This window comes from Rhinoderma darwinii, chromosome 6 (genome assembly GCF_050947455.1).
Source record: "Rhinoderma darwinii isolate aRhiDar2 chromosome 6, aRhiDar2.hap1, whole genome shotgun sequence".
NCBI classification, from domain to species: Eukaryota; Metazoa; Chordata; class Amphibia; order Anura; family Rhinodermatidae; genus Rhinoderma; species Rhinoderma darwinii.
In genome coordinates, this window is record NC_134692.1 from 71823844 (window position 1) to 71850342 (window position 26499).

The following is a 26499-nucleotide window of genomic DNA, read 5'->3' on the forward strand; positions in this document are numbered from 1 at the left end:
CACTTGTAAGACTGCCAAGATTTGGTAAATCCTAAGTTCAGTTTTGACGGAATGAATAGCACAGTCAATTACGGTATTGATTCCGTCAAAATGACGGAACCCTTAAACAACGGTGACAAATGGAAACCATTTGCACCGGATCCGTAATCATTGAAATCAATGGTGATGCAAACGGAAACCTATGGTTTCAGTTTGGATTCCGTTCATGGGTTCCCCTGACGGAAAGGTCAGACGGAACGCATGAACGGAGTCCATACGCAGATGTGAACGAAGCCTAAGAAATGGCACTTAACAGGAAAAAGACACAGTAAAAATAAAAACTGGCAGAAATTACATAAATTTATCTGGAACTGTAATGTTGCATCTTTGTGGGGGATAGGAATGGCAGTACTAGTTTTGCAGATTATTCTCGTAATTCTGGTAACTCTAACTGGTAAATATTAGGATGAAATAAAAAGAAATCCGAAATTGAATTTCATGATAAGCACACCTTTAAATATAGCTATTATTAGCTAGAACACTCACATACAGTTAATCCCTATGTATTGATAACAATAAATTGTTACATTTATGCAGCTATTTGAGTGGAATTTATATGCCAGGTGCCGGATATTACAGGGCTAGTGTTTAGTGGGGTTCACTGGCTAGTATCACCCACTATTACTACCTCTGTTTATTAGGGTCATAGGTGTCACAAAGGGTCTGTGGACCCACTGGACCGTACCGCCTTGGCGGTAAGGCAGCTGGCCAACAGGGAGCAGGTGAATGTCTATAGTTCTATAGGTACCTGTGGCAGCTCAGACAGCAGCAAGGCAGGCTCGGCTGGGACTAGGTAGCAGGCGGACGTCCGGCGAGGTGAAGCAGGTCAGACATGGATGCAGCACGGCATGACTTTGGCACAGCTTAGTGCTAGACCAGGAATGTATGGATTGCTAGGAACAGGAACTGGAAACAGGTATTGGTACAGGGACAGGGACTGGAACAGGAAACACACTAGGAGGCTATCACATAGACAAACTAGGGAACACAACAACGCTCAAGCATAGAACTAGGGGGCTGGACCCCTCTTATAGTCCAGGGTACTCACGGGTCAAAGTTCATCCATGAGGCCTGGTGTGTGCGCTGCCCCTATAAGTGCAGGCACGAGCGTGCGCGCGCACCCTACGGGATCCGGCTGAGGTTAGTGGACGCTGGCGTCTCCTGAGGAGGAGGCTGGGGCCAGCCCTTGCCGACTCGTGGCTGCAGCTGTCTGAGGGAGGTTGGAGCTGACAGCCTGCAATCACGGGCATTACAATAGGCCTAGTTCCCCTACCTTTCCCCTTGTATTACGCTTTTCTATTTGCCTTAGTACTAAGTGTGTGTGCGCCTGGTTATTCACGACACAAGTGTATAGTAAATAAAAACATATTGCCTTGTCATTAGAGCCTATGGGTGACATATGCGTTAAACCGATGCCTAACAGTGGTATTCATCACCCATAGGTTATGATGGTATCCACTTAACCAGTGGCATAAGTACCGCTGTAGCAGCCGTAGCAGCTACTTACTATAGGGCCCGTGGCATGAGGGGTCCCGTACCGCCCGCGAACACCCCCCCATATGCCCGATGTCACAGCTAGCAGCCGGTATCGCTGCCACACAGGTAGCGACGCTACTACAGGGCCCGAGCCTCTAACATTTATGGGCGGGGCCGCATGGGACCTCTCATGCCCGGTGGCGTCGCCCGGTGCTAGCGACAGCCAACCCCTCTTGCAGTAATTGAACCTGCATCTATAGCACTCAGGTACAAATACATATATTAGGGCTGAATGGCCAGCCACGCTCCGTGCCTGACCACTTAGCGCCCTACAATGGCACTGATTGGCGGGGCAAAATGACTTGCACAGGCAATCAGCGCCTTTAAACAATGTTAGCGGTGCGATGACATCATCGCACCGCTACTGTGGTTGAAAGGCGCTGATTGCTTTGGCAAGTCATTCTGCCCTGCCAATTAGCGCCTTTAAACGACCCGCCGCTTGCGTTGTTCAGCTCCAGAAGACCTACTCAGAAGAGAACAGATCTGCATTGCCACCGGACGGCGCAGGAACGGGATCAGGGTGAGTATGTAAAGTTGGTTTTTTTCTACTAAAACTGTGAGTGGCATTATCTACAGTGGGTGCTCTATCTACAGGGTGGGTCTATATGTGGGGATGTGGAGCACTATATACAGTGGGAGCTATATGTAGGGCACTATCTACAGGGGTGGGCTATATGTGGGACCGTATATAATGGGGTGGGTTATATGTGGAGCACTATCTATAGGGGGAGCTATTTGTAAGGCACTATCTATAGGGGTGTGCTATATGTTGGACACTTTATACAGAGATGGGCTACCTGTGGGCACTCTCTACAGGGAGGCTATATGCAGGCCACTGTCTACAGGGGTGAGCTATATGTGGAACACTATATACAGCGGGAGCTATATGTGAGGCGCTATCTACAGAGGTGGGCTATATGTGGAGCACTATCTATAGGGGGAGCTATTTGTAGGGCACTATCTACAGGGGTGGACTATATGTGGGACACTATATACAGGGGTGGGCTACCTGTGAGGCACTATCTACAGGGGGTCTATATGTAGGGCACTATCTACAGAGGTGGGCTATAGGGGAAGCTATATGTAAAGCAGCACCGTGGCTCAGTGGTTAGAACTATTGCCTTGCAGCTCTGGAGTACATATGTGGGCACTATATACAGAGGGCTGTATATGGGGCACTATCTACAGGGGCTTTTATGTAGGGCACATTCTACAGAGGCCCTATGAGGGTCACTATCTACATGGGGGCACTATCTAGAGGGGGCACGGTGTGTGTGTGGGACACAGTGTATAGTACTATTATAATCAGGGATACAGTGTATGGTGCTTTTATATTTAGAGTTGTTGAGAATTTTATCTTCATTTATAGGTGCAGAAATGTTTTAAAAGTGAGAAGCTGAAGACATCTGAGCGGAAAACTGCAGAAAAGGGTTGTGGCTGGGAAAAGAGAAAAAGAACTAGAATCTGAGACGTCATCGGTTAGTCACTTAATGTAAATGTTTATTCTGCCTCTAATCAGTACTGTAGTCACTGTATGATCTGCAGCGAGATGAAACAGCATCTCCCAGCATATCCTTACCATTGTTCGGACCATGGTGGGAGCTGTAGTTTTACGCTATAAAAACCTATACGGCAGGGGTTGCACTAAATTGAGGTGTATTTGTTATGGTGTTGTATGTATGTACTGATCTTGGGGGCTGTATATATGTACTGATCTTAGTTCTGATGCTGTATTTAAGTACTGAGCTTTGTTCTGCTGCTGTATACTGTATATGCATGAGCTTTGTTCTGGTACTGTCTATATGTCTTGAGCTTTGTTCTGGTTCTGTATTTATGTACTGAGCTTGCTTCTGGTGCTGTATATATGTACTGAGCTTGGTTCAGGGGGATGTATATATGTACTGAGCTTGGTTCTGGTTATGTATTTATGTACTGATCTTTGTTCTGGTATTGTATATATGTACTGACCTTGGTTCTGGTATTGTATATATGTACTGAGCTTGGTTCTAGTGCTGTATTTATGTACTGAGGTTGATTCTGGTGCTGTATATATGTACTGAGCTTTGTTCTGGTGCTGTATATATGTCAGAGCTTGGTTCTGAAGGTGTCATTATATAGGATATATTTATAATAACAAACTTGCAGGGCAGATGGAATTGTTTTCAATTCATTGTATATTTAATAGAAACATGGCTGGTAGTTTTAACCCCTTGACCAGCCACCATGCGGTAATACATGACCTGACAAAATTTCCAAATGTAAGTTTTTTTCAGATGCAGCAAAATCTATAAAATCAAGTTTTAAAACGGCGCACACTATATGCTAATTACTCATTAAATGGTCATGATGCGGTGCCGCTATCCTGAAGTCACATAGTCCTGCCTCCAAACCCATTTTTCTATGTTTGATTGACATCCCCCTAGCAGATACAACTTTCTCGGATGCGCCATTGCCTTGTACTACTTGGGGGGCTGTGTGGCACTATAGACATGGGGGGTTGTGTGGCACTATACACAAGGGGGAGCTGTGTGGCACTATAAACATGGGGAACTGTGTGGCACTATATACAAGGGGCTGTGTCACACTACTAAGCGGGGCTGTGTGGCACTATCTACTAGGGGGGCTGTATGGCACTATTTACAATGGGGGACTGTGGCTCTATCTACAGGGGGCTATGTGTGGCCCAATCTACAGGGGTCTGTGTATGGCACTATCTACTAAGGGGGGCTGTGTGGCACTATCTACTAAGGGGGGGCTGTGTGGCACTATATACAAGGGAGGGGGGCTGTGTGGCACTATATACAGGGGAGCTATATGGCGCTATGTACAGGGGGCTTTATGGCAATATCTACAGGGGGGCTTTATGGCACTAACTATAAGGGAGAGGTGGAGGGCGCTATCTAAAAGTGGTGTGTAACACTGCCTACAGGCGGGGCTGTATAGCACTGTCTACAGGGGGGCTGTATGGCACAATCTACAGAGGGCACTATCTATAAGGGGGGCTGCGTGTGGCACCTGGGGGGGCCCAGTCAAGTTTGCTATGGGGCCCAGTCTTTCCTAGTTATGCCCCTGCACTTAACAGATATGTCATGAAAAAGGCCATGAGAGTTCACCTATATGTTTAACGTATCCCATAATAATCTATGGGTGACAGATGCCACTGATTAGCATCCATCAAAGCCTATGTTTAACATATACATTACCGTTCAAAAGTTTGGGGTCACCCAGACAAATTTGTGTTTTCCATGAAAACTCACACTTATATTTATCAAATGAGTTGCAAAATGACTAGAAAATATAGTCAAGACATTGACAAGGTTAGAAATAATGATTTTTATTTGAAATAATAATTTTCTCCTTCAAACTTTGCTTTCGTCAAAGAATGCTCCACTTGCAGCAATTACAGCATTGCAGACCTTTGGCATTCTAGCTGTTAATTTGCTGAGGTAATCGGGAGAAATTTCACCCCATGCTTCCAGAAGGCCCTCCCACAAGTTGGATTGGCTTGATGGGCACTTCTTGCGTACCATACGGTCAAGCTGCTCCCACAACAGCTCTATGGGGTTGAGATCTGGTGACTGCGCTGGTCACTCCATTACAGATAGAATACCAGCTGCCTGCATCTTCCCTAAATAGTTCTTGCATAATTTGGAGGTGTGCTTTGGGTCATTGTCCTGTTGTAGGATGAAATTAGCTCCAATCAAGCGCTGTCCACAGGGTATGGCATGGCGTTGCAAAATGGAGTGATAGCCTTCCTTATTCAAAATCCCTTTTACAAATCTCCCACTTTACCAGCACCAAAGCAACCCCAGACCATCACATTACCTCCACCATGCTTGACAGATGGCGTCAGGCACTCTTCCAGCATCTTTTCAGTTGTTCTGCGTCTCACAAATGTTCTTCTGTGTGATCCAAACACCTCAAACTTAGATTCGTCTGTCCATAACACTTTTTTCCAATCTTCCTCTGTCCAATGTCTGTGTGCTTTTACCCATATTAATCTTTTCCTTTTATTAGCCAGTCTCAGATATGGCTTTTTCTTTGCCACTCTGCCCTGAGGGCCAGCATCCCGGAGTCGCCTCTTCACTGTAGACGTTGACACTGGCGTTTTGCAGGTACTATTTAATGAAGCTGCCAGTTGAGGACCTGTGAGGCGTCTATTTCTCAAACTAGAGACTCTAATGTACTTGTCTTGTTGCTCAGTTGTGCAGCGGGGCCTCCCACTTCTCTTTCTACTCTGGTTAGAGCCTGTTTATGCTGTCCTCTGAAGGGAGTAGTACACACCGTTGTAGGAAATCTTCAGTTTCTTGGCAATTTCTCGCATGGAATAGCCTTCATTTCTAAGAACAAGAATAGACTGTCGAGTTTCACATGAAAGCTCTCTTTTTCTAGCCATTTTGAGAGTTTAATCGAACCCACAAATGTAATGCTCCAGATTCTCAACTAGCTCAAAGGAAGGTCAGTTTTATAGCTCCTCTAAACAGCAAGACTGTTTACAGCGGTGATAACATAATTGCACAAGGGTTTTCAAGTGTTTTCTAATCATCCATTAGCCTTCTAACACAGTTAGCAAACACAATGTACCATTAGAACACTGGAGTGATGGTTGCTGGAAATGGGCCTCTATACACCTATGTAGATATTGCATTAAAAACCAGACGTTTGCAGCTAGAATAGTCATTTAGCACATTAACAATGTATAGAGTGTATTTCTGATTAATTTAATGTTATCTTCATTGAAAAAACTGTGCTTTTCTTGCAAAAATAAGGAAATTACTAAGTGACCCTAAACTTTTGAACAGTAGTGTACGTAAAGAGCTTTTCCCAGCGTATATATGCTAAAAGTACAGTAGGCCAAAAAACATGATGTGAACAAATCCTAATTAAAGATTTAAAGCTTATTATTTAAAATTATTATCTTTTTTAAGTAAGAAAGATTATTAGCTATCCCATAATAAGGTGCATTTCTTGCCATGTGTGTGTCTTCATTTATTCATTTTTAATATTTTTGGGGATTTGTTATAAATATGCAGTTTAAAATTTCATGTATCTGCTAGAAGATATTTATGGTTCCGTACCAATACATGCTCTTCAAAGCTCAGGAGGAAACTGTTGGGGAGGAGAAAGAAAAAAGGCTACAGCACAGTTGAAAAGGGATTTACTTCAATACGAACTAGACTTTTCCAAGGACAAAAATAATAAACTTTGTAATATATTTGCTTTACTGCTTTAGGTGTCTTTCCACTGAAATCAAGCCTCATAAAGTCCATTGTAATGTATTTGTCGTGTAAAACTACTGCCAGTTTCCTAGAAGGAGCCCTTCACAGACTAAGTAGCCTGTGACAATGTCCAGTGTGCACACACAAGTTCCTTCAGCTAAACAAAGATGCTGTGAAGACAACAGCAGCTATAGAGCACACAGACAAACACATTACTGGTGATCAGGGGCTTAAAGAGGTATTCTCAGAATTTAAAATTATCACCTGTCCACAGGATACGTGACAAGTTTCTGATCGCTGGGGCCTCATCACTAATACCCCCACTGATCATTTTAACAGGGATCCCCTACCCGCTGCAGTGAGAAGCTTGATTGGAGAGAAGGATGAGCATGTGCCCTGCCGCTTTATTTAATGAAACTGATTGAAACAGCCAATCGCTGTACTCGGCTGTACTGGTCAGTCCCGAGGACTTTGAATGGAGTGGAACTGTGCAAGCTCCTCTGCCGCTCCAGTTGTGCAGTGAGGAGGAATACTGGTTCGGGACCCCTTTCTAGTGATTTGTAGGAGGTCCCATTGATGGGGCACCTAGTGATCAGACACTTATTGCCTATCCTGCAGATAATGTGGTGATAATTGACAAATCAAGGGGTTGTCTCATCATAAACAACCATTATCAGAATGTGGCACCTTGAGCAATCAACTGATCGCCCCTCCCCAGGTCCCGATCCCAGCAAACAGTTGTTTCTGCTGAGGGAAGCCGAGACCAACAAGGCATTTTGTCTGAGATGGGAGGTAGTATTACATGGTAGACATTAAGATGAATGTACAAGGATGGGAGCCCCCGTTCACAGCGGAGAGCTCCTCTCCGATATGGCTCATAGAAAGGGGTCCTATGTAGGGAAGCCCCACTATGATGTCTATATACCCCAGTAGGGCATATGGACAGGAATTGTCTTGATGACACAACCCCTTTAACAGAAAAAAAAAGACTAATGGCAGAACAGTTCCCAATTAAACACATTAGTTTTCAGGGGTTAATACATCATAAACCATCACTTTGCTGTGTGATCAGCAGCTGACAATCATCACACATGAAAGCTGAGGACACGCCCCCTCAGCAGACTTTTAAATGTATAATTTGCAGATATAGACCTAAAGGTTTGTTTATACAGGCAGATATGTGCCCATAACGAGAACAGATCACGGATAATTACAGGCTGATCGGCACACGTTTAAAGGCCCCTTGCAAGAGCCAATAACTTTATGGAGATGAACGATCATTAATACGTTCGTTCGGTTCAATATCGGCAGCACATCTACTGTTTACAAGGGGAGATACAGTTAGGTCCAGAAGTATTTGGAGAGTGACACAAGTTTTGGCATTTTAGGTGTTTACCAAAATATATAGAATATACAGTTAAATAATCAATATGGGCTTAAAGTGCAGACTCTCCGCTTTAATTTGAGGGTATTCTCATCACAATTTGAGGAAGGGTTTAGGGATTACAGCTCTTTAATATGTAGCTGCCTCTTTTTCTAGGGACCAAATGTAATTGGACAATTATCTCAAAAGTTATTTAATGGAATGCATGGGCTATTCCCTCGTTAATCCATCGTCAATTAAGCAGGTAAAAGGGCTGGAGTTGATTCCAGGTGTGGCATTTGCATTTGGAAGCTGTTGATGTGAACCCACAACATGAGGTCAAAGGAGCTCACAATGCAAGTGAAACAGGCCATCGTTGGGCTGAAAAAAATAAAGAAATCCATCAGAGAGATAGCACAATTGTTAGGAGTGGCCAAATCAACAGTTTGGTACATTCTAGAAAAAAAAAAGAGCGCACTGGTAATCTCGTTAACTCCAAAAGGACTGGACATCCACGGAGGACAACGGTGGTGGATGACCGCAGAATCCTTTCCATGGTGAAGAAAAACCTCTTCACAACATATACCCAAGTGAAGAGAAGACTGCATGAGAGAAAATACAGAGGGTTCAAACTATTAATCAGCCTAAAAAATAGAAAGGCCAGATTAGACTTTGCTAAACAACATCTAAAGAAGCCAGCCCAGTTCTGGAACCGCATTCTTTGGACAGATGAAACTAAGACAACCTGTACCAGAATGATGGGAGGAAGAAAGTATGGAGAAGGCTTGGAACGGCTCATGATCCAAAGCACACCACATCCTCTGTAAAACATGCTGGATGCAGTGTGATGGCATGGGCATGCATGGCTGCAAAAGGCACTGGGTCACTAGTGTTTATTTATGGTAATGTTAATTGGTCCAATTACTTTTGAGCCTCTGAAATGAGGAGGCTGTGTAGAAAAATGGTTGCAATTCCTAAACGTTTTACAGGAGATTTTTGTTCAACCCCTTGAATTAAACCTGGAATTCTACGCTTCAATTGCATCTCAGTTGTTTCATTCCAAATCCAAGGTGGTGGCATGCAAAACCCAAATCATGAAGATTGTGTCACTGTCCAAATAATTCTGGAGCTAACTGTTTACTGTCGAGAGCGATGTTTTTCAGGGCAGCATAAAAGCACATCTCTGCTGACGAACGAGTACTTGCTCGTTCGTCGTCTGATCACTGCCCAGTTTGCACAAAATGGGCCTTTATTCAGACATTGCAAATTTGATTAGTATTTTGCATCAGTATGTTGAAGCTGAAATACATACAAAGAAGAGAAGTAGACATCTTTACATTATAGTTCCCCTGTGTTTAGGATCCAGGCCCGGCTTTGGTTTCAAAATACTACTGCAAAATACTGATCAAATCTGCAATGTGTGAATGAGGCCTTAAAGACACATATAGCCCTGCTCCATGGGTGTACACAGACATTTCTCAATGGGGAGGGGGGGGTTTAAAAAACATGTAATTATGGAACTTTGGCCAGACTCGGGAGGTTGTGCACACTGTACTTCCCTCCAGAGTCATAGCTCATGTTACAGCTGGCTGAGCAGCGGATGTGGCTGCCAAATATAGGGAAGACGGATTTAAAGTCTCCTCTTCTGGAGAGCAGACTGGGGTCCTTTCTACCCAAACACTGGCAGCCATAGCCTCTGCTCAGCAAAGCCTGCAGTACTGCACAGACTGCACTGCCTGTTCAAGCGCCGCTGTGCCAGTTGAGAACATTTTCTAACAGTAGTAGTAGTCACCCAGTACTAGGTCCATCAAGTTCAACCAAGGGACGGCAAAAGGGAAGGAAAAAATTTCTACACATAGGAGCTAATACTTTTTTGTTCTAGGAAATTATCTAACCCTTTTTTAAAGCCATCTACTGTCCCTGCTGTGACCAGCTCCTGCGGTAGGCTATTCCATAGATTCACAGTTCTCACAGTAAAGAAGGCTTGTCGCCTCTGCGGGTTGAACCTTTTTTTCTCCAGACGGAGGGAGTGCCCCCTTGTTTTTTGAGGGGGTTTTACATGGAACAGGATTTCACCATATTTTTTGTATGTGCCATTAATATATTTATATAAATTAATCATGTCCCCCCTTAGTCGTCTTTTTTCAAGGCTAAATAGGTTTAATTCTTTTAATCTTTCCTCATAACTTAAATTCTCCATGCCCCTAATTAGCTTCGTTGCTCTTCTTTGTATTTTTTCCAACTCCAGGGCATCCTTTCTATGAACTGGAGCCCAGAACTGAACTGCATATTCTAGATGAGGCCTCACTAATGCTTTGTAAAGTGGCAATATTACATCCCTGTCCCGCGAGTCCATGCCTCTTTTAATACACGACAATATCTTGCTGGCCTTTGAAGCAGCTGATTGACATTGCATGCTGTTATTTAGTTTATGATCTACAAGTACACCCAGATCCTTCTCAACAAGTGAATCCGCCAGTGTAGCTCCCCCTAGGACATATGATGCATGCAGGTTGTTGGTACCCAGATGCATAACTTTACATTTATCTACATTAAACTTCATCTGCCAAGTGGATGCCCAAACACTTAGTTTGTTTAAATCTGCTTGCAATTCACGAACATCTTCCATAGACTGAACTATATTACATTGCTTGGTGTCATCTGCAAAAATAGAAATAGTGCTATTAATCCCATCCTCTATATCATTAATAAATAAGTTGAATAATAGTGGTCCCAGCACTGAACCCTGGGGTACACCACTTATTACCGGGGACAATTCAGAGTAGGAATCATTGACCACAACTCTCTGGATACGGTCCTTGAGCCAATTCTCAATCCAATTACAAACTAGATTTTCTAAACCTATAGTCCTTAATTTACCCATTAGGCGTCAATTGGGGACAGTATCAAATGCCTTTCCAAAGTCCAAAAACACTAAATCCGCAGCGGCCCCTCTGTCTAGGCTTCTGCTCACCTCTTCATAAAAACAGATTAGGTTAGTTTGACAACTTCTGTCCTTAGTAAAACCGTGCTGGCTGTCACTTATAATACTATTTTTTGTCACATAATCCTGTATATAGTCCCTCAATAGCCCCTCAAACATTTTCCCCACAATGGATGTTAAGCTTACTGGTCTATAATTACCCGGGGAAGACCTAGAGCCCTTTTTGAAAATAGGCACCACATTTGCCCTGCGCCAGTCCCTTGGCACTATACCAGTCACTAGAGATTCTCTGAATATTATGAAAAGGGGGACAGAAATAACTATTGTTAACAATATATATTGTTCTTTTCGGAAACGGCATCGTGCAATATAATTATTGCATCCTTTTTGGGAATTTCTATTAGGTATGGTTCAAAACCAAATTTTGTTCTATATAAGTCTGTCCTGCGCTCCTTCCTGTGCCTGAGCATTGTTGTTGTCTTCCCATGTTAGTTTAAGCAACTGGTCCCTTAGTTGTATCCTGTTCCCACTGTTCCCATATGCTGCTTCCCGTATCCTGTATCCTGTAACTGTGTTTGTTCCTAAGCAGAAGTCTAGTGTTGGAGTCATGTTTATTCCATCTGTCCAGTCCATTGTCATCTACCACGTCCAGTGTCATCTGCCACGTCAAGCGTCATCTGCCACGCCAAGTGTCACCTGTGCCACTAAGCATCTGTGCCAAAACGTCAGCTACATCTTGTGTCTGTCTGGACTTTCATACAATATACTCTTGTGCTAAGACTTTCCATTGACTGTTGTTTGGCCAGCTGCCACTTCGCTACGGCAGAGCGGCCTAGTGTGTCCACATACCCCAGAATAATTACAGCATATTGGTGTGCAAGTGCCATTTATTCACACGATTTTGTCCTTCTCTTGGTAATATTTTTTGCATACATTGTTGACAGTGTGTGGCAGTTAGCACATTTAGTCATTTGCTGTTACTTTTATTCACTATCTGCTCTAATTGGAGTCGTTCCCATTCCCTTTTTCCTCCATCTGTCTCAGACCTTCATAACGACTCACAATCACAGGTGGTTTAGGCTCGGATGGAACTCTGGCAGCAGGCAGACAACAGGTGCGGTGAAACACAGCGGGTATAGCAGGCGACACAACACGACTCCAACTCTGTACAGAAGAGGAACACGGAAGCACAGGATATAGGATACAGGTAGCAGGAACGGGAACACTGGGAACTGGGGAACACTCAAGGGACCATTTGCAGAGACTGATACGGGTAGGTACAAACAACGCTCAGGCAATGAAGGAAGGGGCAGGGCCCTTCTTATAGTACAGAGTGACTGGGAGCAATCAGCTAAATCTCACACGTGTGCGCTCTGGCTCTTTGAGGCTGGACTGAGCTCGTGACCGCACTCTAGTGGTCACTGTGGTCACTGCAGGACAGGATGGCCGCATGTGCTGGCATCTCTGGAGAGAATGGCATCGGCAGGATGAGAAGAGTTCGTGGTCAGCGACCACGGACGTTACATTGCTACTTTTTTCAATTCTGTGCCTGCTGCCCCAAATGCCCCCATAAATATAGTAACTCCAACAATAGTGCCAAACAAATAGTCCCACAGTTGGTAATAGGGCTACACATAATAATAGTGCCCTTCATTGTGCCCTGCACATTAACAATACCTCGCTCTGTGCACCACACAGTAATAGTGCCCTTCTTTGTGCCCCACGCAGTAATAGTGCTCTGATAGTGGTATTAACACCATAATAGTGTCTCCCTTTATGTTCACACACAATAATAGCGCCTGCAACACAGTAATAGTGCCCTCCATATAGTAAAAGTGTCCCCTTAGTGCCCCCACACAGTAAAAGTGCCCACGAACAATAATAAAATGTAAGGCGTTTTTCAGTCCCTACAAATTGATGGCCTATAGTCAGGATAGGCCATTAATAGCTGATCGGTCAGGGTCCGACTCTCGGGACCCTCGCCGATCAGCTGTTTTGAAGGGGTGCAGCGCTCGTACAAGCGCTGCTTCCTCATCTTTTCTTCTTGCTCACTGTGAATCGTCTCCTATTGAATTTAATGGGAGAAAAAGGCTGCAATACTTGTGAATCGCAGGTACATGTGTGTCGACGATTTACAGTGAGGAAGTAGAAATTAAGGGTAAGCAGTACTCGTACGAGCGCTGCACCCCCTTCAAAACAGCTGATCGGGAGTTGGACCCCGACCGATCAGCTATTGAGAGCCTATCCCTTGAATACCCCAGTAATACTAACCTAACCCATTTCTCACAATAAATGGAGTAGCTTGGACTAAAGGCCTCTTCAGGTCTGTGGCCAACGATGTCAGCGGCAGGGTGCAGGCAGGTGTGATGACATCATTGCGCCAGTATGTGCTGTGCCTAGGAAAGTATATGGCATTGTAGAGACCCATTCATGTAAGGGGGCGGTTTTAACCAGAGAACCACAACCTCTTGCGTACACCCTGCCCCACCCAGGTCTTGCCCCACCCAGGTAGCTACTTTATACCTTGTTGGAAGACGAATAATACATACTGTATACTGCCTGGTATTTCTGTATACAAGCTTGTGCCTGGAACTTCTCTTTCAACTATGTAAGTATGTAATACATGAAATGAATAAATAAACTTTTTCATACCTTGATGTCGTCTGACACATTTTGAAGTGGTGGAGTTCCTAAGTCAAATTCTATTCCTCCATGTAGATGAAAATATTCATTTGGTGGATACTGGAAATGCTGACACTTATAATTTTCTCCAAGTATAAGTGGTGGTAATTCGCGTTCAGTCTTAACTTTATCATCTGCAAAATATAGGCAGAAATAATCACTATCACAACATCACTATTCGTTTATAGGATGCATTTTCACCTTTGCTTTGGAAAAGTAATGTATATACAGCATAAAATAAAGTTGCTCCTAAATATTTTAAGACTGGATACAGATGCAGTTATTGGTGCAGTTTTTTTTAGCCAAACACAGGAGTGGATGCAAAAGAAAAGAGCTATATTAGGCTGGCTTCACCGAGGGCATTTTGACACTTTTCTGTGGTGTTTGTTTTTTGGAACTTTTTTGGCCCAAAAAGGCTGCAGCTAGATGTTACTTTAAATGGAACCAGTCACCAGCATGTCACCTATTAAACTCTACCATTTGCTGGCTGCTGCTGTCAAAAGTTCATTGACGTAAACTTCTCCTCTGACCGTAAATAACGGTCTGCAAACATTTTGTGCCTTTTATGTTGATAATCCGGCAGTCAAGTTCGTTCCATTTCTTATGCCCGCCCACCGCCGAAAACCGCCCCGCCCCGAATGACAAAATCTCGTCTGAGATAGTGCGCATGTGCCCGTCATGTCTGGCCCAATACCCTTCCCTGCTTATTCTGGGACTCAAATCTAGTTACTGCACATGCGCCGATATGATGTCCCATTGTGCGCATGCACCAGAATAGAACATTGATGCGCAAGCGCGTGGTTTTGTGTGTGCTGGGGGGAGGCAAGGAGCTGTCAATTAAAAGTAAGGAGGCAGGGTTAACCCGGAAGGCTAAAGAATGAATATATGACTCTTTTCTAATGAAGATATGACTCTTTTATGCTCATTAGCATATGGCACAGGAACACTAAATAATAAAATACTAACGGTACAGAGATAATTATAGGTTACATAAACATGATTTTTCTCCCACTTCCACCAGTTATTGCTGGTTTAATAGGTGAAATGCTGGTGGCAGGTTCCCTTTAATTCCTTAAATCGACAATTCTCACCTATCCACAGGTTAGGTGATAATTGTCTGATTGCTGATACATCCACCAATTGTAAGGGCGGAGGGCCCGAAACCCCATATTCCTCCTCAATGCATGACCGCAGTGAAGAGGACATTGAATGGAGTGGCGGACGAGCATGCGTATTGCTGCTCCATTCAAAGTCTATGGGAATGACGGAGAAAAGCCCAGTACACCGCTCAGCTGTTTCCGCCAGTCCTTTAAATGATGAGTGAAGCGGCAGGCGCATGCTCAACTGCAGCTACATTCAAGTTCCTCCTCACTGCGTGGGTGGGGGGGGGGGGTGCGGTGAAGAGGAAAGGGGAGTTTTGAGACCCCGTTTTCGCATTCGGAGGGTGCCCCAGCAGCGAAGGACCTAGCAAAAAGTCAATTATTACATATCACATATATCACATGTATGTATATTACATATCACATGTCCTATTCCAGGTAGAGTGAGTGTCCAGTTGTCTAATGACAGCCGGGCTTCAGCTCTAACAGAAGACATTAGGGGAGAATGTGACAGTGTGGAGTCATTATGGGTAAATATTCATGGAGCGATTAATAACGGTAAACTGCTGATTGGAGTTTGTTATAAGCCACTGAACATAGCGGAAAAGGCTCAGGCTGAAATGCTGCAACAAATAGAAAAGGCCGCAAATAATAATGTGGTCCTTATTATGGGGGATTTTAACTATCCTGACATTAATTGGGACATATAGGCTGCTAAAAGCTGGAAGTTTTTATACACAACTCAAGACAAGTATTTCACTCAGTTGGTTAATAAACCAACCAGAGGGGATAATGTTCTGGATCTGGTCTTATCTACTAGACCAGACACAATATCAGATGTGGAGGTCCGGGAGCAATTGGGCAATAGTGACCATAATATGGTAAGTTTTAATATAATTTTCAATAAAACAATACGAAGGGGAGCAACAAAAACCTGGAATTTTAGGAAAGCAAAATTTAATCGACTGAAGGAAACACTTGTCTTGTTGACTGGGATCATGTAATGGTAAATAGGAATATTGAAGATAAATGCGGAATTTTTAAAGATATATTACATGAATCGTATAGTAAGTTTATACCCACTGGTAACAAAATGTCTAGGAATGACCGATATGGCTGAATAGGGAATTACTGAATATAATAAGACAAAAAGCATTAAAAACATTGAAGGCTGAGGGCTCAGCAGAAGCCTTCCAGACTTACAAAGATCTCAATAGAAAATTTTAAAATGAAATCAAGTTAGCAAAGTGATCTACAGAAAAACAAATCGCTAACGACATTAAAATGAATCTCAAAAAGTCTGATAATATTGGCCCTCTTAAAGACGAGCATGGGAATATAATTGTAGTGGAAAAAGGGAGGGATGAGATATTAAACACGTACTTTTCCTCTGTGTTTAATGATAAGCTCCCAGTGTGAGATATTCAGGGGTACAATGATAAAGGTTCCCCATCCAAAATTACCTGCTTAACACAGGAGGAAGTACAGCAGCATCTGAGCAAATTAAATATTGATAAATTCCCAGGCCCAGACGCAATTCATCCACGGGAATTAAGGAAATTGAGCTCAGTAATGGACAGACCATTGTATCTCATAGTTACATAGGTTGAAAAAAAACGCTTTTCTCAATAAATTACAGTTCATTCATTACTAGATTAATTCTAACCCTCGATGCCGTTCGTCAGTAAATAAGCATCTAGCCTTTTTTAAATTCTTACATAGTATCTGCCATCACTACCTCTTGGGGAAGGGCATTTCATAGCTTGACCACTCTAACTGTAAATAACCATTTTCTATATTGATGTCTGAAACTTCTTTGTTCCACACGCAGTGGATGTCCCCTGGTCCTTTGTAGAGTCCTTGGAAGGAACAGATCATGTACTGGTTCTCAGTATTGATCACACATATACAGTACTTAGTAAGATTACCTCTAAGATGTATTTTTTCCAAGCTGAACAAGCCCAATTTTTCTAGCCTTTCATCGTAAGCGACACCTCCTATCCTATTTAATAATCTAGTTGCCCGCTTTTGAACCCTCTACAGTTCTCCTATATCCTTGTGGAGCACAAAACTGAATTCCATATTCAAGATGTGGCCATACAAGGGATTTATAGTGGAGTAATACTACATTTGAATCACAGGTTTTTAGCTCCCTTTTTATACACCCTAAAATCCTATTTGCTTTTGCAGCTGCTGCTTGACATCTCATCTTCTCAGATTAACTTGTAACAGGATCAATGCCACAGAATTGGAGGACAATTTTTGTTGTACCAATATTTAAGAAGGGTGAGAAGGTGGAACCAAGTAACTATTGTCCAGTAAGTTTGACATCTGTTGTATGTAAAATATTTGAGAGTATTCTAAGAGATTAACTTCAAAAATATATAGCGGAGAAAAGTCTAATAACTGATCACAGCATAGATTAATGAAAAACAGGTCGTGCCTAACTAACATGCACGGTTTCTATAAGGATGCGACTCATGTGATTTATTTGGATTTTGTAAAAGCATTTGATACTGTTCCACACAACAGTTCTGTACTGAAACTACAGACACAGGGACTGGGGGACCAGGTATGCAAGTGGGTAGAGGAATTGGTTAAAGGACAGAAAGCAAAGATTTGTTATAAATGGTACTTACTCAAAATGGGTTGAAGTCAGCAGTGGGGTACCACAAGGATCAGTGTAAGGCCCAATTATTTTTAATCTCTTTATTAATGACCTTGTGGATGGGATTGATAACAAGGTGTCAATTTTTGCTGACGAGCCAAAATTTTGTAGGACACTTAAAACTCAGCTTGACTATAAAATATTACAGAAAGACCTAGATAAGCTGACAGAATGGGCAAAAATATGGCAGATGAAATCTAATGTTAATAAATGTAAAGTAATGCACCTAGGACACAATAATAGTATTAATTCATATACATTAAATGGAATAAAACCCGAGGATAACAGAACAAGATAAGGACCTGGGTATTACTAGTTACAAATAAGCTAAGCAGCAGTACTCAATGTCAGGCAGCAGCTGCAAAAGCAAGTAGGATTTTAGGGTGAATAAAAAGAGAGATAAAAACTTATGATTCAAATGTAATATTACCCCTCTATAAATTCCTTGTAAGACCACATATTGAATATCGAATTCAGTTTTGGGCTACATATTATAAAAAAACATTAACACAAAAAGGGCTGTCTGCAACAGCCAAGCCCAATTTCCCAGCCACCACAATAGATAAAATAAATAACTTTTATTCAGCTACGTATAGCTCGGACAGACCACATGAATAAGTTTAAAATTGTCAGCAGCCGAGGACCGGGTACACATATGTGTCATCTGATTCAACAGACACATATAGTATTAGGCGTATGATTATCAGTATTTTCCCTATCCAGTTAGAATTGATAAGTAATAGTAGGTCCGGTCGACGGCAGTGTTTAAAACATTAGCAGCCCCCCCGACATGTTTCGCTACTAAGTAGCGTCCTCAGGGGTCCACGGGGCTAATGGCGGCGCGAAATGAAACTGATCCTGATATAGATACGTCGGATGACACATTCGGAGGTGTGTCAGGCCCAATAGCCAATAGCAGCAGGGGAGACACAGCGAACTCTCAGCTGTATCCAGCCGGCGTATGGGCAGCAGAGTAAGATAGTCAAATCACAGACGGGAGGTGGCGCATGCGTATGGGAGCAAAGGGAGAACTTAGTGATTTCACCCTAGTTCAGATCGCGACTTTACAAGGGAGTCGCTAGCGCATGTGCAGATAAGCCACATACCGACATAGCGCCAGAGAAGTACACTCTGGCTGCTCACATCCCACAGCAACCCACGATCACATCAACTGTCACCACCTTCATATTGACGCTGCTTGGTCCGCACTCATCAAAGGGGAGTCGGATACATCAGGCACGGAGGAATCTAGAAATAGTGCCGATAGCCTCAGACTTGGCACTAAACGAAAAATCAAGAATAATAGACCGACTTTTTCCAAGAGAACTCCTACTACGTCTAGACCATTTACAACTAACGTTCCTTATCATACTACAATATGTCCCCCCAGTACATTAGGCTCCTCCTCTACTCTATCTGTGCCTGTTCCTTCATCTATGCCAAATTCTATGAACATACCGTCCACCCCTCATGCCTCTCGTGCCAACCCAAGCCTATATGGAGGGGACAACACTGTCAAACAATCTACTGGCCCCCTCACTACTTTTCCTTTTTTAGGCCCACCCAGTCTGAACTGGGGGATAAAACCCTAACATCTAACATACAGGCAGTAAGGGATGATGAGATGCAAGTAATCAATTTATCCTCGTGTCAACTCAACTCTCATCAAGTGACTTTACTTAAAAAGGGTCTGTCATACACCCCAACTCCGTCTTATGACGAATTTGGATGGGTAAAGGACATTAACCTCTTCGCACGAAAACTGGCCCTACATAAATATTTTAAGGCGAACACATCTGAGAGAACTTCTCAGGATCGTGCAGAAACTAACACCTTGAGGGACCTTGAGACTTTACTCCATGAGAGTGAGTTTGGTGTTGCAGATGCTATTGGACCATTCTCGACATTACGTCCTAAGTCCAAGCTCACACCTCCATTTTCACAATATAGTCACATTGATACCTTTGTTAGGATGGTGTGTAATGACCTTAAAAAACTTAAAACCAAGAAATCTAATACCTTTGGCAACCTTACCAGTGATGAAAGAGGGGCATTGGACACTTTTTGTAGAGACGACAACTTAGTACTCAAACCCTCTGATAAGGGGGGCAACATTGTGATCATGAACCATGCCGACTACGTTAGCATGGTTCATAGGTTACTTGATGACAATACCACCTATGTCACTTTGGATGCTAATCCTACGGCTAAATATCTTGCCGAACTATATACCCTCCTTAACGGTGCTAGGAACAAGAATCTCATCACCACTGATGAATTCAAGTGCCTTTACAACTCGACTCCTACTTTGGCGACCTTTTATGCGTTGCCAAAGGTCCATAAAGCAACCTCTCCCCTTCCTGGTAGACCCATTGTGTCGGGTAACGACAGCCTGACACAGGGTGTTAGTCTCTATGTCAACGAGATATTGACACCATTTGTCTCCTCACTGTCTTCCTATCTTAGGGATACCAAGGACACCGTCACCAGGATCCATGAGATCAATGTAACTCCCACCACCATGATAGCGAGCATAGACGTGGAGTCACTTTACACTAACATTCAGCACGATCTGGGACTCACTGCTGTCAAATATTTCCTGAACACTAAAGGCACCCAATTCCAACGTCACAACGATTTTGTTCTGTCACTCCTACGTTTTTTACTTACTCACAATTATTTTATTTTTGATCATAAATATTATCACCAAATAAAGGGCACGGCTATGGGTACTGTTTGTGCACCTACTTATGCGAACCTTTTCTTAGGGTGGTGGGAAGACACTGTCGTCTTTTCTGATAATTTCTTCTCCTTTACTTCACACATATCATTTTGGGGAAGATACATTGATGACATTCTCATCCTCTGGGATGGGGATGTCAACACCTTTCGTGACTTCATGTCTATGCTCAATGCCAACTCTATTGGCATGAAATTTACGTATGAAATTCATGATCATACTATCAATTTTCTTGATCTCAAGATATCTTTGGATCCTGGTGGCGGTGTCCAAACGGATATCTTCCGTAAGGCTACTGCCACTAATAGCCTTCTCCATTGGCAGAGCTATCATCCTCCTGCCCTTAAGAAGGGTATACCCATTGGTCAATACTTGAGAGCCAGACGTAATTGTTCTAGTGAACTATCCTTTCAAACTGAGTGTGATGGTCTTTTCAACAAGTTCATAGCACGTGGCTACCCAAAAAAGTGGCTGCATAGGGCATACGCTAGAGCAAGGGCTTCTGATAGGAGTGACCTATTGTCAAAGAAGGGTAATAAAATAAATACTAAAGCGGGGTCATCCGATGTCATTCGATGTATTGGCACGTATGATGTTTGTTCCCCCCAAGTTGTACAAATCCTATACAGACACTGGGCTATCCTCACTGCTGACCCTGATCTTAGGGATGCAGTGATGGCTAATCCGAGTGTTACCTATCGGAGGGGTAGGAATTTACGGGAGTTCCTGGTACATAGTCATTACTCCAGACAATCCAACACTCCCTCAACTTGGCTTAAATCATCACTGAAGGGTTTTCATCCATGTGGCAGATGTTCTTTCTGCCCCCTAATGCCGACTGTTAAGAACTTTTCCAATCCTGTCGATGGGAAGTCCTATCGAATAGAGCAGTTTTTGAACTGCCAGAGCAGTGGGGTAGTTTATATCGCCAGGTGTCCCTGTCCTAAACTATATGTGGGTAAAACCATTCAGGAGTTGAGGAGACGTGTATCAAGGCATATGAGTGCAGTGACTTGTAATGAGGATACCACCCTTACGAGACATATTATAAAATTTCATGGAGGTAACCCTACGTTGCTTAAATTTTGGGGCATCACTCAAATCAAAATGGGCCCCAGAGCGGGCAATTTGGATCGTAAACTCTTGCAAGAGGAAGCGAGATGGATCCATCGACTAAATACCATGTCCCCCTCAGGTCTGAACGAGGGTTTTACCTTTAGTGCTTTTCTTTGACTCTACAGTTGGACACGGAGAATATTTTTTCTCACTGTTGTCCCTGTCTATACTATTGGACCACTGTGGAGCAATATGTGTGTATATATATATTAAAAACTACTGAAAACTAGAATACCACCTGCCTGTCATTTCTGTATTCCTTACACAATTGTGGAGAATCCTTTCATAAAAAGATAGCCACTTGGAAGCAAGTGGTTAGACTAGCTGATGTGCTGATTTATTTTCATTACGGTTTTGACCATGTGATGGCGGCGGACCATTGTAACTTATACATTATATATATTTCTTAAATTGATCCTGTAGTAGCGTTGGGAAATATGGCGCAACCGCAAGTGGGGACCTCTGGGGGACTCTCGAGCCGTGAATGACACTTCTTCTATGGGGAACCAGTGTGCTATCCAGTGTATATATTTATATATTGGAGGTGACCCCTTATGTATGCTTCACCACAAGTATACCCTTTATAACATTGTGTAGATGTTCATCTTTTGTTAATAACATATGGCTCTTTGTTGCCCTTGATCCTGAATGCGGCAATATAACCGTTTTTTAGGTGTTCACTCGGGATAATGTGGGGACGGGACACTGAGTGGTCTCTTCCTTATGGGCTCATCTCCTGACCTCTGTAATCATCGGCTACGACTCAATTGTTTATCTATAGCCCTTTTTCATTATGGGCTCATATTACTATATTGCCATCAGTATCGGCCGGTGCCCTTTGATGAGTGCGGACCAAGCAGCGTCAATATGAAGGTGATGACAGTTGATGTGATCGTGGGTTGCTGTGGGATGTGAGCAGCCAGAGTGTACTTCTCTGGCGCTATGTCGGTATGTGGCTTATCTGCACATGCGCTAGCGACTCCCTTGTAAAGTCGCGATCTGAACTAGGGTGAAATCACTAAGTTCTCCCTTTGCTCCCATACGCATGCGCCACCTCCCGTCTGTGATTTGACTATCTTACTCTGCTGCCCATACGCCGGCTGGATACAGCTGAGAGTTCGCTGTGTCTCCCCTGCTGCTATTGGCTATTGGGCCTGACACACCTCCGAATGTGTCATCCGACGTATCTATATCAGGATCAGTTTCATTTCGCGCCGCCATTAGCCCCGTGGACCCCTGAGGACGCTACTTAGTAGCGAAACATGTCGGGGGGGCTGCTAATGTTTTAAACACTGCCGTCGACCGGACCTACTATTACTTATCAATTCTAACTGGATAGGGAAAATACTGATAATCCTACGCCTAATACTATATGTGTCTGTTGAATCAGATGACACATATGTGTACCCGGTCCTCGGCTGCTGACAATTTTAAACTTATTCATGTGGTCTGTCCGAGCTATACGTAGCTGAATAAAAGTTATTTATTTTATCTATTGTGGTGGCTGGGAAATTGGGCTTGGCTGTTGCAGACAGCCCTTTTTGTGTTAATGTATATTGTGCCCGCCAGCCACTTAGGGTCACAGTCTTTTTTGTTTACATATTATAAAAAGGATATAGGAGAGGGCTCAAAGGCGGACTACTAGATCATTAAATGGGATTTGAGGTGTCGTTTACAATGAAAGGCTCGAAAAATTGGGCATGTTCAGCTTGGAAAAAAGACGTCTTATAGCTGATCTTATTAAAATGTAAAAGAATATGTGTGGTCAATACAGACAACTAGCACATGATCTGTTACTTCCAAGGACTCTACAAAGGACCATGAGACATTCATTGCGCGTGGAAGAAAGATGTTTCAGACATCAATATAGGAAAGGGTTCTTTACAGTAAGAGTAGTCAAACTATGGAATGCACTACCCCAAGAGGTAGTAATGGCAGATACTATGTTAGAATTTAAAAAAGGCTAGATGATTATTTACTGACAAATGGCATTGAGGGTTAGAGTTAATCAAGCAAAGAATGAAGTGTAATTTATTGAGAAGGGTTGAATTTATAGTTACATAGTCAGTACAGCTGAAAAATGAAAAAACACACTTGTCCATCAAGTTCAACCTAGGGACGGGAAAAAGGAAAATTATACGAATTGACATAGGAGCTAATATTTTTTCTTTCTAGGAAATGAACAAAGCCTTTTATAAAGTCATCCACTGTTCCTGGTGTGACCAGCACCTGCAGTAGGCTATCCCATAGATTCACAGTTCACACAATAAAGAAGGTTTGTCACCTCTGGAGAATTACCTTTTTTCTCCAGACGGAGGGAGTGCCCCCTTGTCTTTTGAGGGGATTTTACATGGAACAGGTTTTCACTATATTTCTTGTATGGGTCATTCATATATTTATATATGTTAATCATGTTCCCCCTTAGTCGTCTCTTTTCAAGGCTAAATAGTTTTAATTATTTTAATCTTTCCTCATAACTTAGATTCTCCATGCCCCTTATTAGATTAGTTTCTCCTCTTTTTTCCAACTCCAGGGCATACTTTCTATGAACTGGAGCCCAGAACTGAACTGCATATTCTAGATGAGGCCTCACTAATGTTTTGTGAGATGGTAATAATATATCCCTGTCCCGTGAGCTCATGCCTCTTTTAATACACGACAATATCTTGCTGGCCTTAGAAGCAGCTGATTGACATTGCATGCTGTTATTTAGTCTATGAACTACAACTACACCCAGATCCTTCTCAACAAATGACTCTCCCAGTGTAGCTCCCCCTAGGACATATGATGCATGCAGACTGTTGGTACCCAGATGCATAACTTTACATTCATCTACATTAAACCTCATTTGCCAAGTGGACGCCCAAACACTCAGTGTGTCTAAACTGGCTTGTAAATTATGAACATCTTCCATAAACTATGTCATCTGCAAAAATAGAAACAGTGTTATTAATCCCATCCTCTATATCATTAATAAATAAGTTGAATAATAGTGGTCTCAGCACGAAACCCTGGGGTACACCACTTATAACCGGGGACAATTCAGAGTAGGAATCATTGACCACAACTCTCTGAATACAGTACTTGAGCCAATTTTCAATCCAATTACAAACTATACTTTCTAAACTTGTAGACCTTAATTTAGGCGTCTATGAGGGACAGTGTCAAATGTCTTTGCAAAGTCCAAAAACACTATATTCACAGCAGGCCCCTCTGTCTAGGCTTCTGCTCACCTCTTCATAAACACTAATCTGGTTGAAGTGACAACGTCTGTCCTTAGTAAATCTGTGCTGGCTTTCACTTATAATACTATTTTTTGTTGCATACTCCTGTATATAGTCCCTCAATAGCCCTTCAAACATTTTTCCCATGATGGATGTTAAGCTTACTGGTCTATAATTACCCGGGGAAGACCTAGAGCCCTTTTTGAAAATAGGCACCACATTTGCCCTGCGCCAGTCAATTGGCACTATACCAGTCACTAGAGAATCTCTGAATAATATAAAAAGTGCGACAAAAATAACTAAGTTCTTTAAGAACATTTGGGTGTAACCCATCTGGTCCCGGAGCCTTGTGCACATTTATTTTATTTAACTTAGCTTAGACCATATTTACATTCTACCAATTAACTATATTAATTGATGTATTAACAGCACTGGCACCGGCTGCATCAGCTGCTGTTTTTTCTGTTGTATATACAGAGCTAAATAACCCATTTAGTAACTCTGCCTTCTCTTGATCTCCTGTGACCAACTCCCCATTACCACTATTTAGGGGTCCTACACGTTCAGACCTTGGCTTTTTTGCATTTATATACTTGAATAATTTTTTTAGGATTTGTTTTGCTATCCTTGGCCACCTGCCCTTCATTTTGTATTTTTGCTGATTTTATTACTTTTTTTTACAGATTTTATTAAGCTCTTTAGAATTTACAAAGGCTACAGCTGTACCCTCAGATTTGTATTTTTCAAATGCCCTTTTTTTGTTATATATTGCCCTTTTTACAGAAGGTGTTAGCCGTGTGGTGTTTAATTTTAGTCATTTATACTTGTTACCTATAGGAATACATTTTGCACTATAATTATACAAAGTGGATTTTAAGATTTCCCATTTATCATTTGTCCCATTATTTGACATTAGTTCTTCCTAGTCTATATCCTGAATTGCAGCCCTCAACCTGGGGAAATTGGCCATCTTAGAATTAAGTGTTTTTGCCCTCTCAGCCTGTGTTTGTTTTATACAGAATAGGTAAAAGGCAACTATATTGTGGTTATTGTTACCAAGGTTTTCACGAACCGTGACATTCCTTACAAGCTCTGCATTGTTAGAAATGACCAGATCCAACAGAGCGTCACCTCTAGTCGGGTATTCCACAACCTGGGCCGTAAAATTTTCCTACAACAGGTTGAGGAAATTCCTCCCCTTCGCAGTTGTAGCAGAACCATTATCACAATTAATATCTGGGTAATTAAAACTTGATGGACCTTTGTCTTTTTTCAACCTATGTAACTGCTGGGATTAGCAGCCCCGTATGCCACAGTAATTAGCGACTGTGGCATCTAAATGGTTTCAGAGGGAGGGTGCTCCCTTTGTCATCCCATGGGCCCTGATGGTTTACACGGTAGCCGGGGGCCTAACAAAGACCTCCAGATCTGTCTTCAGTGTATGCCTATACAATCGTGGAGGAGAAAACAGATGTCGGTCCCTTTCGCCACGATCTCCAGAACCTCTGGTACCGCGTGACACATGTAGAAGACTGCATTACAAGTCTGAATAATTGAACGAACAGCGAATTTGTCAACTGCTTTTAAGGTCTCTACAGAAAGGCTGATATGTAGTGTCAGAAGGCCAATGATCTAGAGAACCGGCTCCAGAGGAATATCCGAATTATTGACTTGCCTGACTGAGCAGAGAATTCTTCCCAGAGGCTCCTTTTTCTATGGTATTTGCAGTAGGGTACCAGCTAAGCTCCCACCTCCTCGCACACCTCCAAGACCACTACTTGCTCGCTTATTGATTTGTAAAGATCAGGATACTGTACTTCAAATGGTGAGAAAAGCGGGTGAAATCCACTTTGAAAACACAATAGTTT

At 42.7% G+C, this 26499-nt stretch overlaps 1 protein-coding gene across 2 annotated transcripts in view; it reads right to left on the reverse strand.

Annotated features, from left to right (window-relative positions):
* The window catches only part of ANKAR (ankyrin and armadillo repeat containing), a 468018-nt gene that overhangs the window by 331528 nt on the left and 109991 nt on the right, over nt 1–26499 (reverse strand). For both annotated transcript variants that reach the window (XM_075829926.1, XM_075829927.1), the window contains exon 4: nt 13754–13917. In XM_075829926.1, the coding sequence (XP_075686041.1) occupies nt 13754–13917 (164 nt within the window). The remainder of the gene's footprint in view (nt 1–13753; nt 13918–26499) is intronic.